At 37.0% G+C, this 16,006-nt stretch overlaps 1 protein-coding gene across 10 annotated transcripts in view; it reads right to left on the reverse strand.

Moving 5' to 3' along the window:
• The window catches only part of atp8a2 (ATPase phospholipid transporting 8A2), a 69,334-nt gene that overhangs the window by 44,259 nt on the left and 9,069 nt on the right, over positions 1-16,006 (reverse strand). For 2 of the 10 annotated variants that reach the window (XM_065258187.2, XM_065258184.2), the window contains 17 exons: positions 9,849-9,993; positions 6,622-6,721; positions 4,669-4,767; positions 4,489-4,534; positions 4,367-4,407; positions 3,993-4,066; positions 3,533-3,602; positions 3,321-3,448; positions 3,127-3,238; positions 1,697-1,865; positions 1,070-1,197; positions 910-987; positions 735-823; positions 560-604; positions 381-456; positions 186-291; positions 34-116 (listed from right to left, as the gene is read on the reverse strand). In XM_065258187.2, coding sequence (XP_065114259.1) covers positions 34-116; positions 186-291; positions 381-456; positions 560-604; positions 735-823; positions 910-987; positions 1,070-1,197; positions 1,697-1,865; positions 3,127-3,238; positions 3,321-3,448; positions 3,533-3,602; positions 3,993-4,066; positions 4,367-4,407; positions 4,489-4,534; positions 4,669-4,767; positions 6,622-6,721; positions 9,849-9,993 — 1,589 coding nt within the window. Of the gene's footprint in view, positions 1-33; positions 117-185; positions 292-380; positions 457-559; positions 605-734; positions 824-909; positions 988-1,069; positions 1,198-1,696; positions 1,866-3,126; positions 3,239-3,320; positions 3,449-3,532; positions 3,603-3,992; positions 4,067-4,366; positions 4,408-4,488; positions 4,535-4,668; positions 4,768-6,621; positions 6,722-8,212; positions 9,472-9,651; positions 9,672-9,848; positions 10,027-10,687; positions 11,828-16,006 lie in introns of those variants that run through there. The other 8 variants (XM_065258185.2, XM_065258183.2, XM_065258190.2 and 5 more) reach the window with 7 other exon arrangements.

Consider the following 16,006-nt stretch of genomic DNA (forward strand, 5'->3'; position numbering starts at 1 on the left):
GTTGATTGTTAATAAAGTAAAGCTCTCACTAACCGCATCTATGATCACTGAATGAGGCGTTCTTGCAGTGAAAACAAAGCCCAGACCTTTGGCACCTTTCACCAGAGCTCCTTCATCTGAAAACACAAGAGTACATAAAAATGCGGCTCTCATACTGAAAGAGAAAAGATTTTAAATTGTGATACCTGGTGAGGAGGCCTGGTAGATAATCTGGTTTTCTTCTCGCTCAGGAACAACAGTATGACAGACAGCCATCATGGTCAAAAACTCACAGATCTGAGGGGATGTGGGCTACAGGACAAGAGAAAAGACCATTAACACATCATTCTCAGAAAGCATAATAGATAAGATAGGACAGACAGACACTATTAAACACTTACATGATTCTTCTCGATGTTCTGGATAAGTGCAGGATCATCAAACTCAGTAGAGTTTTGGCTTGTAGAGGGAAGGTGACTGAAAGGTGAGACAAACAGAGATATAATGGATGGATTATCTACTTAGTCCTGTGCAACGCTCGGTACGTTACTGCACACAAATAGAATCAGCAGAATCTGACCTGAAGTCCTCCATGGATCGATCGCACTCCAGATCTGGGAAATGCCTGGAGACAGAATAATAGATCAGTGGCCCAAAACGAATACAAACAAAAAGCAACAGATCAATACACGCTAATAGAACAATAACGATTTGAAGCGCGAAGATAATGTGAGTTTATTGAACGCTACAATTACCCATATGTAATCCCAGCTACCGTGCACTTCTTAAAGTGCATGATGTTGCAGGTGAGAGTGCCCGTCTTGTCAGAAAATAGATATTTCACCTGAAAAATTAAACAAAAGAACAAGAAAGTGAGTCGAGATCAAACACAAAACAAGTGTAAGTAAATTGTACTAAAACTCTTCTCACTTGGCCAAGCTCTTCGTTCAGATTGGAAGTTCGTGCCATGGCGGGTGTGTCCGTCTCCGAGTAATACATCTCGACATCCTGCAAGTAAACACGGACAGCATTAAGCACTCATTATTAACTATGTATGCCCTCACATGCACACATATATCCTCAGTCTTACCCAGTTAATAAAGAGAGCCTGAGTGAATTTAACCACTTCAAGTGTGACCAGTAGACTTATGGGAATCAGGTTGTTGTAAAGGATGATGAAGGTTAGAAGATTGTACCAGAAGTTCAGAGAGATGTCACCTACAAAACACATATGCAAACAACCTTTTAAGAAATGATAATGTATGCAAGGTTATAAAAGCATAGCATTTGGTCATAGCTGAAAAAGATTACATTTGAATTTTGCACTACTGCAAAGCAGCTTAACGAAAAATATTTTTTTTAGAACAAACAGTGGACATAATAAAAAAATAAACGGTAAAATAAATACAGTAAAAAACAATCAGAAATACAGATATTCTAGTAGTTAGTAGATAGTCTTGTTTTAACGCATATGCAAGGGTCCATATTTTTATAACTGTGCGTACTTTGTACACGTAGGTCGCGAAAGCACATACAGGAGAATGTAATATGTAGCCCAGGAGATTATGTCGCAATGTGCATGCATCGAATGTCTGCGTACACATACAATTTAAATAAACAAGGCTGTGACCGTGCGCGTACGTCTATACTCCAGCTTAAGTTGTAAAGTTAAATGTTCTGTATTTTTTCTGATATTTTTTTGTTCCCGTGTACGTACCTGCGCGGGAAAGATACCAACAAGCCTCGTCCGTGTGCTGTTTGTTCCATATGGCGGCCCCAATGGAGCTGATCAGGGCCATGACCAGAAGAATACAGAACAGAACCAAAATCTGCATATTAGTCACCCGCTCAACATTTGAGCGTTTTAGCGGAGCTTTAGTGGAATTCTGCAAAATAGAAACATCAAGAGACAGTGTAATAATAAATGCAATGCAAAGAAACATATTGTCTATTTCAAATTAAAGGAATAGTTCATCCAAATATAGAAATTCTCACATAATTTACTCATTTCAGATATACATGACCTTTCTTCAGTTTAATATCAACCATTATTTTTTATTAAAATGCCGTCATGTTATCTTCTTAACATGGCAACATTTCAAAAAGCACATTTATCCATCATTATTACATGGCTTGTTGGAATGCTTAATTCTGATTGGCCAGTCGCATTATTTTTCTAATAATTCAACGGCCTGTCGTCAATTATTCCTTACATAACAACCTTTCAAAACTAATAAAACACAGTAACCTGGATGCAACAAAAATGTAATATTATATGTTATTAAAATATATATTTATATGACATTAAAAGTACAAATTATTAAACTAAATAGTGTGTTCGTGACATTTGGACATCTTATCTTAAAACCGAAAGTAAATGAGTTTTCCTCACAAAAGGTCTACATTCGTTATAAATGAGCTAATAAAATATTCCAAATCTATATTTAATGTCCCTTGTTTAATGTTCGTTTTAATAATATACTACTGGCTGCCTATACATTATCACTGACTTAAATTAATCCAAATGACTCTATTGGGATAATATGTTTACTAGAGAGAAAACAATATGTTTGTGAGAGAAAACAAATAATATTTTTTTATTTTATTTAGTAAACAACACGTCGCAAATACATGGAAACACACCGATGAGTGCAATAAATTCAAATATGGTGTCATGCCGATAATACGGACTACCAGCACATCCGGGAACTTGACTGTAAATTTCGTCACCGCCCCTTTTTGAGGGAAAACAAACTATGCTTCTCATTGATTTCCATACAAAATAGCGGAATAAAGCAATGTTCGTACACAGCCGGCAAGCATAAATAACTTAAAAAATCACACAAATTAAACATGCCGAGTAATTATCTGTCCACCTTGGCTGCCATAGAGCGTGAAAGATACATTAACACATTTAATTTGGTCAATATAAAAACATGTCCCTTTCATTCTCACAGCGTCAAATTTGTGTATAAAAATCAAATATATGTTTTTAAATAAAACATGCAATATAAATGTGCTATTAAATTATTTAAATATTTATTTAAAATATCAAGGGGTACTTCAAGTAAATAATTTAGGTCAAGGGTTTAAAAAACCCCGCTTTAAGGTAATCTGATCTGTACTTATTTGTGAGCTCACACTTACTTGCATTAGTTTCGAATCGTGTCCAGTGTATACTACAATTCCCACAACCCACTGTGTGTTCCTGAGCTGGGCACCTCGTAACAGCACCTGGTCCGGCCCGAGTGGAACTGGGCTGTATTTTAAAACAGAAAATGATCAGAGTGTATATTTGGTGTGCAGAGACGGTAATAAAGAGACTTATTTGGTTTACGCACTTCTGGTTGTCAAGGCGCAGTGTCCCAGTAAAGTCATACAGATGTCTGTTCGGTCCCTCACATTCTAGACGACCAGACAAACCTATCAGTTCCTCCAAAGACTGAAAACAGGCTGTGAGAGAAAGACCCTGTAACACGCACACAACCACACGATATTAAAATGATCTGATCACCTTGCCAATGGTAATACTTACTTAAAGGTTAATGCTCACCTGTCGGATCTTCAGGTTGGTCTCCCCATCTAAGTTGGATGTTTCCGTATAACACATGGCCTGAGGCTCGCTGTGAGAATAAACAGCAGCATATTTTAAATGCACAGCAGCAACTCACAATTACAAACACAACACATACAAATGTTTCATAGGCTTTGTTCAGAATACACTCAATTCAAGCGTTTTTTTCAATCTGCTGGTTTAAGATGGTTTTGGCCAAGGTGGGAGACCAGGCAGGTAGACCAGCTTAAACCTGCTAAATAAATTTTCCCCAAATTTCCCCCCAACATTTTTTCGAGTTGTCTGAACAAAGCCTTCGAAATGACACACAATTTGTTTTAACTCTATGTCACCCAACAACACTACTCAATTTGCATATCATACACCCGCTATAAATCAAACTACACGAACACAGCACACCAAAACCCCCACACACACAAACACACACAGTGGTGCTGACCTGGAGGACACTATGACCATGTCAGCCGGAAGATGCTGCCCATTGGTCACCTTGACTATGTCTCCCACTGCCACCTAGTGGGCAGGTGCAACATTGCAACAGCATGAGGAGGGAGAAAATGAGATTAAGAAAGAGACCACAGTGCATGAAGAAGACAGGAGGTGCAATACACAGGAGGATGCACACAAAAAAAGAAGTGAGATAACAGAAACTGCAAGAAAGGGAACAGAGAGGTGAATTCAAAAAAGCAGATGGTAAATAAAAACTGCAACAGGACACAACTGAAAGTATCATTAAAAAATAAAACAGGGAAACACAGAAAAAAGGGTCTAATAAGAAAAAGATTTAGATAATGAAAAGAAAAACAAGGTCACCTGTTTCCATATGATGGTCGTCCATGCTCCGTTACGTATGACTGGAAAATAATGACATCATCAGAAAAACTATTTAAAAAACTATATACTCATAGCCCATATTTAATTCAAGAATACTCAACCTGTTGTCTTTTTCTTGTTTACTGTGTTGTCTGCTTTATGTCTTTTCTGCAACAACAAAACAAAGGGAAAGTGGCACCTCATCAGTGTTCATCCTTCAAAGTATCAACTGCATTTCAAAGATGCTCTCATCCAGTGTTGTCAAGAGTCTCAATTCACTGCTTATTAAGCATAATACTCACATAATCCTCAATGATCTCTTTGATCCCAGCTACAGTCAGAATGAATATGAGAGGTACCAGTGTTGTGTAGCGACCCGTCGGTGAAACGTCAGGGATTTGCTGCATTAAAAAAAAGGATACAGATCACTTACGGTATATAAATGCAAGTACTTTGTAAGTAGTTTGGTGGTTAAACCTCGCAACTAAATTTTGAAGAACGAAGACAACTTTAGCTATTACTGACCCTGCCTGTAAAAACCCACATAGAGTCACTTTTGTGATTTACTAAATAAAATCATCCTATATAATGGCATATCTTTAAAGGGATACCCGACTTTTAAAAAAAATAGGCTAATTTTCCAGCCCCACTAGAGTTAAACACTTGATTTTTACCGTTTTGGAATCCATTCAGCCGATCTCCGAGTCTTGCTGTACCACGTTTAGCATATCTTAGCATAATCCATTGAATCTGATTAGACCATTAGCATTGTGCATAAAAATGACCAAAGAGTTTTGATATTTTTCTTAATTAAAACTGATATTACGCAATGCCCGAAAATAGTCCCCTTGGTAACTTTCAATAGCATCGGACTATTTTTGGGCACTGAGAAATATCATTGCGCCTGCTGCAGCCATGGTACGGCAGCAAAGTCCTTGATTATTACGCCGGTTTGAGAGCATAGTTCCTAGCCATATCTCCCTAGAAAATCGCGACTTTTAATTTTCCGTCTGCCTTAGTACACAATGTAACTACAGAAGAGTCAAGTTTTAAATAGAAAAAATATTGAAACTCTACATTTTTGAGCGTGATGCTAATGGTCTAATCAGATTCAATGGATTATGCTAAGCTATGCTAAAAGTGGTACCGCCAGACCCGGAGATCAGCTGAATGGATTCCAAAACGGTAAAAATCTAATATTTAACTCTAGGGGAGCTGGAAAATGGGCCTATTATACTATATATATATGATGTTAAGCACACAGCTGGTGGAAACCACTGACTGATTTCCATATTAGGACAAACAAAATCTATAGAATTCAATGGAAACCGTCAACTCATATGTTATCAAAATATCTTGACCATATTTATTACAATACTTGAATAGTATTTGTTTTTTTTCTACTTTGAAAGTCAATAGTTCCCACCAGCAGTGTGCTTATTAACTATCCCTTTAACCTACTATGACCTGAATGTCCACATATGTGGACATCGCATTTTTTTCATTGTTTGCACCATAATACTTAATTCTGTGTAACCTGTTGTACACAAACATGGCCAATTACACTGCTTCATGTTCAAATAAAAATATTTTGTTATTATATTTATTGGTTCTTCCTAACCCCAAAATAGCTTTTAGAAATCTAAAAAAAAGAGTCTTAGGAGGTTAATACTGACTGAGTTAAGTCATGTCAAAGATTGAAATCAATGTGAAATCAAACTTTAATGCTCCCATAGCTAGATTATGAGACTTTAGCCTGGATTTCACAGACACTTTAGTTTCTCACATGAGAAAATATTCAGGTCACATTACAAGTAAATACGAATTTATACTATGGTTTGCGAAAACATAGTCTTGTTGTATAGCAAATGTTAAGCAGAATATAATTTAGCATTTGATAAGTGAAGTGAAATATGACCCAGGCGTTTCTTTTACAGATCCCTAAAGATTCCTCTATTGACCTCCCATTCGTTTTAATGCAGTACTGGCCTGACAGGTCAAATCGGGGGAAGGCCGACATGAAGCACTGAGACTAGAAGAGAGTGCCATAGTGGACCGTTTCCAAACAGAGCCAAAAATGGATATAATGCAGAAATGCATCTATTGACAAATTACTTCAGAGTAAGCACAAGCTGTCTTTTCAGACATCCCCAAAATGGCCCTTATAGCACCACCATGTACTGTAAATGTTGTACTTTAAAGTCCTCAGACCTAAGCATACACAGATATGTGTGTTTGTGTGCCAAGTATCGTACCTGCATGAGAGCGATGAAGAGGAAGAAAGCATTAGCTGCACGTCTGATCTGTTCGTACAGGAAGCGAGGCAGGAACGTAAGGATCCCGTACTTAGCCGTGCTGAAGAGGGAAATGATCAAATTACTTTTGTTATAATTTTTGTTTCTACAGGTATTCTTGAACCATTTAACTCACACGTTCTTAACATTTAACTTTTTAAGAACGTGTGTATGTGTGTGTCTATATATATATATATATATATATATATATATATATATATATATATACACACACACACATTAATGGCAATAATAGCACTAATTTACGATTAGCTGAAGGTGTCTTGAATTCCCCATTCGCAAGTGTTTTTGTAAAAGCAAACAACTTGCTTTCGCGAATGCCTGACACATCACTGCCCACTGCATTAAATTTAGATAAACTATCCCAAAATAAGTGTCTGAGCTGTTAGGATGGATGTTTCTATTTGTGTCTGTCAATTATTGATCGAACCCCTAAGTAACTCTTGAATAGCTGATTGCGACGATTAATGCTTATGGTCATTAAAATAGCTGTTAAGTATTGCTAAAAATAACTTTAGGACCACAAATTTGCACCTATCCCAGAGCTGTCTGTCGAAAATCTAAATAGGTGTCAGCAGGTATTTGTTGCATCCACAGGCCTATAGTGTATAATCCATATGGGTATATGTACTGATGATTTCCATTGTGATGAATCATATGTCGTAAACTGCTATGTTCATCATATCATAGTATACTAAAAAAATGATTCATTCAATTTACAATTTTTTTTTAAGGTAAGTGGTCGCAATCAATTTATTTAATCTACCTTTAAACAAAAAAAAAATGTGAAATACAAAACAAAAAACTTTTGCTTAAATGTAGCTTAAATAAATTGATTGTGACTACTTACCTTAAAAAAATTGAGTAAATTGAACGAATAATTTTTTTCAGTGATATAACAACAAGTGTACGTGTGTGAGCACAAGTCTGTGTTGCTGGTCTTGGGTGTAAACATGACACCTTTCTGGGCTCATTGGGAATGAGTTCACAGCCTAACACACTGTGCAACCCACACCATGGTTGCAAACAGCAGCTCGGTAGCTGACCTGGAAGTACGGCAGGTTATCGTTGACATCAAAGAGAGCCTGCGACAATTCATACGATCCCCTTCATTAACATTCAGTGCCCTAGTCACACATATGAGGTAACTCACTACTTCAATCAAGCTGTAGTACTTGGGATTACCCTAGAGCTGGGGTCCTCTATAATGCACTGGATTGTTTTTGTGGAAAAAACACAATTTAGGTCTATAAAGTATATGAAGTTGTACATAAATCATTATGAAAATTATTTTAGTAGCTTTGCATTATAGGCATCATAACAAACTATGTAAAGTGATTATCATGATGCACAACACTATAATAGGTCAGGTTTAGTTTCATGCAATATGTAAAAGAGGGTCCTTGCTCTGTCACCCCATCCATCACGGGGTCCTGAGCCTAAAAAAATGATATAGATGATATAACCACGTCTGTCTTAAATGATCCCTGACACTATTGTTGCGTACTTCTGGATTTGTTGGTCTGCTTACTGCGTGATTGACAGCTCACCAGTCGACACCAATGCCATTGGAAGCAGTAGCCGCTGTGTAAATAATAAATGAACATAGAGGAGTTTGATCCGAAATCTTATGAAAATTTCCATTGCTTGATTATGAGAAGCTTTATGCCAGAAAGGTTAATGAGTTAAGGTCAAGCCTTCACATGATTGCTTATTCTTGAAACCAGCCAATCACAACCAGGAAAAGGCCTTAATGTTATTACAAGAACCGAAATAGAGCTTTTTAGAGCATAATCGAATCTTCAGATCATACTGGGAGATCGATAAAGGCAGTGTGTGGGCGAGTCTGTCGGTACTGAGAAATTGTTACTGCTGCAATTCATCCGTTAACTATGAAAATAATTTAGGATGCAAATTAATCTGGTGATGGTGATATACGGACCAAAGATCTGGGGCTCTTGTTGATGCAATCATATAAGTATTTACTGTGCAAAAAGTTTTGAGTCATCATCAGAATTTCACTGCATAAAACTTTTAACACACACACACTGACCTCAAATAAAAAGGCTTAAATGAACCTTGGAGGGTCTTTAGAGGCATAGAAATCTTTAGAGGCATATTTGAAATCAAAAGCCTTTATGCGAATAATAGATGAATTCTTACCAAGCACACAACATGACCTTGTAGTCAGAAAAGCTTAGACGAATTTCTTCACTTAATAGATGCTTAACAGATGTCTCAATTGCATTGTTAGCATAGACTTTCCTCTTCCTTTGCTTGATTATTTTTTTACAGTCAATCTCATAGTATTTCATAACTGATCTGTTACTAAGCACCGAGTGTTAAAACGGTTGTAACTTAGACACAAATGATATTGCATGCAATTTAAAAATGTATACAATAACAGTTAATATATTGCGTGCAGTTCATACAATAAATACAAAAACAAAATGTAACAATATTTTTTGCTAAAACAAAAATTTTAGCAAAATAAATCTATAAAACCCATATGAAAGAAAGCAGTTTCAGGTTGTTTAAGCGTGCAAATGTAATTTAAAGCATATAGTTATTTCGAAAAATCAAACATATGACCCACTAAAAGCTAAACTTTTGTCTCCTGTGCGATTATTATTATTAGCAATAACTGGTCTACTTATTCAACACATGCAGAAAGAAAGCGATGACACAATTGTTTACAATATCTAAAATGATGAGAATCATTTTTGATAACCCTTTAAAATAAGGTTTCATTTACTAACATTAGTTAGCATCATCCAATAATCAACAATAGATCTATAGAATTTATTAATCATACATAATGTTAATTTTGATCATTTACTGATAAAATGAAAAAAGGTTTATAATGAACTAACATGAACATAAAATGAACAACTATATTATAAACAACGATAATAAATGCTATAAAAATATACATCCATTAACGCATCACCTATATGCTAATGAACATACCTGACATGGTTGTCACATTATTGAAATTATAATGTGAGACTTTACTCGTTAAACTAATAAAACACCATTAATTATAAAGAAAAAAAAACATATAATACTAGATTTGTCCAATTAAACCAACTGTACTACAATTGTCCTATTAAGTAAAATAAATACGTCAGAGTGCATCTATTAAAAGCATCACATAATAAACATACCTGACATGGTTGTCACAATATTTGGTGGTCTGGGGTTTGTTGAGGAGCACAGTCCGCGCTGTGGCATCTATCGGGTCCGCCTGTGATGTAGTTCCGCTCATCTCATCCTCTGCCTTGCGGTAGCCGGCGGCCGAGCACGAGGGTCCTGCGCCGTTCGCGTGATGGGAGAGAGGCGAGGCTAGCGTGAGTGCGCGTGAACGACAGGAAGAAGACACACAGAAATGCGCTTTACAGTTCAGTGCACTAACAATACTACTATATCCTAATGCTATGTCAATGACGCTGCCCACCGTGCCCCGCCCTCCCTTTAATTTTGCCCAACATCCTCCTCAACATCATCATCATCATCATCCACGGACTCCGTCACCAATACACCTCACGCGCTACGCACACAGGACCCCCTCTATATAGAAAGTGCTGATGGACGCACAATGGCGAGTCAAACACCGCGGGCTTGTCACCTTTGTAGAAACCTTGTGCATTTGTTTATCTTTATAAAACCCTCTTTATTCCGAGGACAGCTGTGCGTTCGCGATGCGCTGGAAACAAAACCCGACGGGCAAGGAAAGAGAAAATAAATAGGCTGTGTTCCCAAATCTAACGAGCATCCAACGTAGGCAGCATATTAGGTATAGGTGTCACGCGCAAGCTTCTTCGAACGTGCTGCCTAGGTAGGAAGCTCGTGAAGTTTTGAAGCGCGGCCAGCGCGCGGCTCGCTGCGATTCTCTCTCGAGCGTTGTCGCAGCAGAAACGATCGCCAAGTAACTATTTTCCGCACGTAATAAATAATGTACGCTCGGTAAATAACAGCTCTGTCTGGATGTGACAGGAGAGTTTACCCAGCTGGTGCATGATCGAGAGCGGGCGCGGATGGATGGACTGCACGCGTCACTTCTCCCATTCCAGCCAGCCTCTTTAACAGACAAAAGCCCCGAACCCTGTCACACTGTGTCATTTGGGCCGCCCTGGGCTATGTTATAAGGTTCCTCCCCGTTGTATCTCTTCAGTAGATGGCTTCTCTCCAGACAGCGAGCCCTTTCTCTGTCGCGTTTAATCTTAACAACAAGCGTTCCCCTCAGAGAATACAAAAGCCTTACATTTAAAGGCGCAGGCACTGCTGGAGGGTCACAGCTGTCTGGAGACACAATTATGGACCAAATAGCTCAAAACGTGCTCGTTGCAAGGAGTCTCTTCCTGTTTATTTATTCCTCCAAGGTTTTCAGTTAAAAAAATTGAGGCCGTTGATATTCTGTGGTGTTCTCCAAATAGTTTGTTGAACAAGAAATTGTCAATATTTAAGTTGCCATTAACTGGTTCTTCTTATGTGTAAATATGTAACATGTTTAACTTCTACTGATAGGACAGGTAAGAGGGTAGCACTATAAAAAAGGTGTGGTTTAAATTCCTCTAGACTAAGGACGTGTCTAGACCTTGTTCTGTAAAATTCTCACAGTCTAATGATATTTGCTTTTCCTGATATCAAGGTTATCAGTAAACTAGATATTCAGCATGCAAAATGTTTATGGAGAACCCTACGCATACTGAATATGATCTATTCTAAGATGTTGAGGGTTTTTTATCCATTTACATTTATTCATTATTGAGGGAGAGCATTTAACATTTTGAGATAACAATAAGCATTAATAAAGAGTGCCGCAGGGATGACGTATTTTTGTAGGCAAAACTCGGAAGCAAGTTAACATTTTTCCACTTCCGGTTCCATCGTCCAAAAGTCAATGGGTTTGTTGAATGCGGTTTAGGTTAAACTCCTTAAATAGGATCTTGGGTTAATACAAGACAAAAATATTTTCACGTTTTATTCTACGACTTATTGGACACACAGGGACATGGGACAACAGGCGTTTTCAGGGACTTTGAACGTAAATACGCATAAAAATCTCAAAAACAATGCGACATGAGTTCAATTCTGAACAAAGATTCAACCACAGAGTATTTTTTATCAGGGAACATGTTTTAAAATGTGTTTAATAAAGTTTGAAACAGCTGACGGAAACTTGATGACGTTGATGACGAAAGACATGGAATAGTTTGGTTAAGGTTAGCTTTTTATTTCTACTAAATGCACTTCAAAATTCGTAAGATTTTAGTTAAACTGTAAAAAATTATCTTGTTGGACTAAACGTGTAATGTCATAAACGTTTGACAACAGAGCTTATTTTTTGCGAAAATCCAAAAGCCTATGTGAAAATGAATGTGCTTTTTGGGTAGGGACAGTGACTATTGATGTTTTTGTTACTTTTAAAGTGACAATGCTTAAGATAAGATAAGATTGTGCTCTATTATCAGTGTTTTCTCCATCTTTGATTTTCTGAAAAGACTATGTCGTGATGTCTTCAATTGGTCACATGTCTTTACCTGATATGAATTCCCAGGTCAGAGAGTTTACCAAACCTGAATTTTGGAATGTGCTGAAATGCGAAACATCTTCGCATGAGCTTGTGTTTCTGATTCCCAGCATTTGCATGCAAATGAATGGGAGTAAATGGGACAGAACGTGAAGTGAGACTGCCCAATTGGGGTTAGGAGTATAACTGCTGCATGATTTCAAATAAGCCGTAAATGAATGAGAATCTCATGAGATTTTCTGTGGAACAAGGGTTACATAATCTCCATACTACCCGTATCACTCTATCTACCCCTTTAACTGCTATCAGCCATGCAAAACTATAAACAATACATGCATACTATCATACTGGGGGTTGTATCAAATCTGCAGTCTCTGACATGCTCTTGCTTGTTAACAACATGATCTTATATGTGGAGGTGCAGGATATAAATATTGCAGGCACTTATTCCTTTGGTGTCAAAGGCCAGTTTGACTGCTATATTAATCTTGTCAGTAACTGAGAAATCTTTAAAACTTCAATTACACTGTCATTATATTTTAAGGCTGAACACCGAAGCCAAAAAATGTGATTTTGTACTGTCATAATTTATAACAATTGTAAATCCTTTAAGGTGACTCTGGTTCAGCGAAGCTTCTTTATATAACACTTAAATGTGAGTTTTGAGCCTTTTACTCCATGTTAGCCAAGACAACTCATCTAGAGCAAAATTTTGTCCAATACAATATTATTTAGAAGGAGATTGTCCCAACCCTAACAGCACCTGCTACACTCTAAAAAACAAACGGTGCTATATAGCACCAAAACAGTTGCTTTGGATCGTAACGATAGAAGAACCATTTTTAGTGCCATATAGCACCGGTGAAGAACCAGTGAAGCACCAGTGAAGCACCAGTGAAGCACCTGTGTAGAACCATATAGTGCTATGTAGAACCATATGTGGTGCTATATGGCCCCTATATGGTTCTACACTGGTGCTTCACTGGTGCTTCACTGGTGCTTCACTGGTTCTTCACCGGTGCTATATGGCACTAAAATGGTTCTTCTATCGTTACGATCCAAAGCAACTGTTTTGGTGCTATATAGCACCGTTTGTTTTTTTAGAGTGTACCAACTATTAAATGATAACAAAGTTTATAATCATATAAAGATGAGACATAAAATAAATCCCACTGTGTATTTAAAACAACACTATCGAAGAGCTGTGTTTGCAGGTTTTCATTAATTTGAACTATAACAGCATGCAAGTGGATCGGTTTAGTAACCTATAACCAGACACGCCTCACTAAACATACATGGCAAAGTCCATCAGAAGTTTCACCAAGAGTAAAAAGTATAGTAAGATTTCCTGTGAACCAAGAAACACAAATTTTACATGTCATAACCTCTGTGAAAGATCAACTCTCTTTCTTATACTTATTCATTTTCTCCTCCACTTATTCTTTCAATCCCCTACTCAGCCATTCACTCCTAATGATCAATAAACAACCCATGGGACGCAGCCTAAACTTTATTCAGGGACAGATGAAAGCTTTGGTTGCCCACAAATGGCCAAGCAAATGGACATTTAGTACTTGCTTAACATCACAAAACTGTGGCATCAGCATCACGTTGGTGCAGTGTGCAGTACACCCTGCATATAACAAACTTACAAAAGTTCACAATGGGCACGCAGACTGACAATACTGTAAAGCCAATTGTCTGTCTGACTTTTTCCCGCAAAGAACAAAAAAGCAAAGGATTTAATTTTCTTGGCAAGCATGCATGCTTCCTTAATATATAGCCAACACTTAACAATTTATAAAGAAGATGTAACTCTGTTTTTGCTTAAAAACATTATGATATCCTAAAAAAAAATGCAAAAAAAAAAAATCCATATGAAATATGGTGACAAATGTGCAATCCAGAATCCAAATGTGTATGTTGTTGTTTTAATTTTTTAACAATATTCATTTAACTGAATTCATTTGTGATCTAATGCAGCCAAAGTTGATACACTATCAGAAAAAAAGTCAAAAAATGGCATTACCCTCTGTAAAGATCCTAATATGTACCATTTAAGTACATATATGTTCAAATGTGGAACCAATGATGTACTAAAATGCACTCTTTGGTACCATTATGTACCTCTAAGGTACTATTATGAATTAGATGAGGTGTACTTTTTGAAAAGGTACTGCCCCAGTGACAGATAGGGACAAATTTTTTTGACAATTTTTTTCTGACAGTGTCTTTTATTTTGTATTGTACAGATACAATAGCAAACAACCTGCAAACATGATTTTATGACCTGTATAAAACAGCACAAACTTCTGTGACTCTTGACCTCAGTAGAGTCAGCTATTCATAACTAATACCTGTATTTACATTAAGTCAATAGCATACAGCAAGTGATCGTAATTAGCAATGTCTGAAACTACCACTGAGTTTGACCCTTAGCACAATGAGAGGTGAGTTTGGTCATTTGGCCATCTGCCAGATTTTCACCACTAAAAAGCTTGCGTTTAAATTATGAATAGACCTGGTTTGCATTATTCATCTCTATGCCTTTGTAACCATGCTCACTTTACCAGCATGCATTCTTTCAACGGTCCTCTCCCATTGCATGCAATATCACTGCGCATCTCTCCGTCGCATTATGCTCTGATTAGTCTTTGGTTGTGTTGTTCAAACGGGTGTCAAATTCTTCTGTTGTGTAGAATATTCTGCTACCGCTACGCACTGGGATTGAAACCGGGTCAAAAGGACAGTGAGACGGAAAACTGTCACAGTTGTACAGCAATTATACAGTGAACCCAACCAAATATAAACGTAGAATTTACTGAATGCTCAAACAGGCTACTAACCCTTCATAAACTAGCACTGGTAAAATAAACAATATTTTGATACCAGTATTACTACAGTAATACTACACATCTCTGTTATAGGCCTTTTATAATATTAGCCATTGGACATTAAAGGTGTCATGAATAACGTTTTTATAATAAACATATAATGTTATCTGAGACTTTAACATCAACTTAATTTAGTCGTGTTGTAGTCAAGACTTGGAAGTGTACTCCCACAGCTGTGATCGGCTAACAGTTTTGCATATCAAAACACTGCTGTGATGTACTCTGAAAACAATATGAGTCATTTTGTATTGAAACGTATAAATAGTACATACATCAGGCATGTGATTGGCTAAGGACAAAAAAGCAGGAAAATATATTGAGACCCCCCCACACACACACACACGCCAATCAAACTGGTGGCGGATCTATACGGATAGTAAAGTAGGACCCATAGCAACTTATTTGAACAAAAAAACACATTTTAATTCATTTTACAGCTAGATGTGCAACATGCTACTTTTTTGTACAGTATGACACATAACAACTTATTTGGTGGATGTGTAACAGTGGGAATCAAAAGCAAGTGTCTTGTCCACTGCTCCATCACCACCTCTCTCTATATCAACAACCATGATAAAAAATATGTTTTAACTTATTTTTGTTTTGCATTTGCACTTTAACAGCTAAATGTGCAACATGCAAATGTTCATGTCAAAAGAGGGCCTATTTTGCCGACATCCAAATAAAATGTAGGCAATGGCTTATAAAGAACTAAAGGCATGGCTACTTTTAATTTTATACTTTAAATAAATTTCCAAGCCTGTACTTTGATACTTTTACTTGAGTAAAGACGTTAAATCAGTACTTCTATTTTTACCAGAGTATTATTTTAATACAAATATCTGTAAAATGTGCTACACAGGACCATTAGTTATAATAAAGTGTCTTAAAGGTCTCT

Source organism: Paramisgurnus dabryanus, chromosome 22 (assembly GCF_030506205.2).
Source record: "Paramisgurnus dabryanus chromosome 22, PD_genome_1.1, whole genome shotgun sequence".
Lineage (NCBI taxonomy): Eukaryota > Metazoa > Chordata > Actinopteri > Cypriniformes > Cobitidae > Paramisgurnus > Paramisgurnus dabryanus.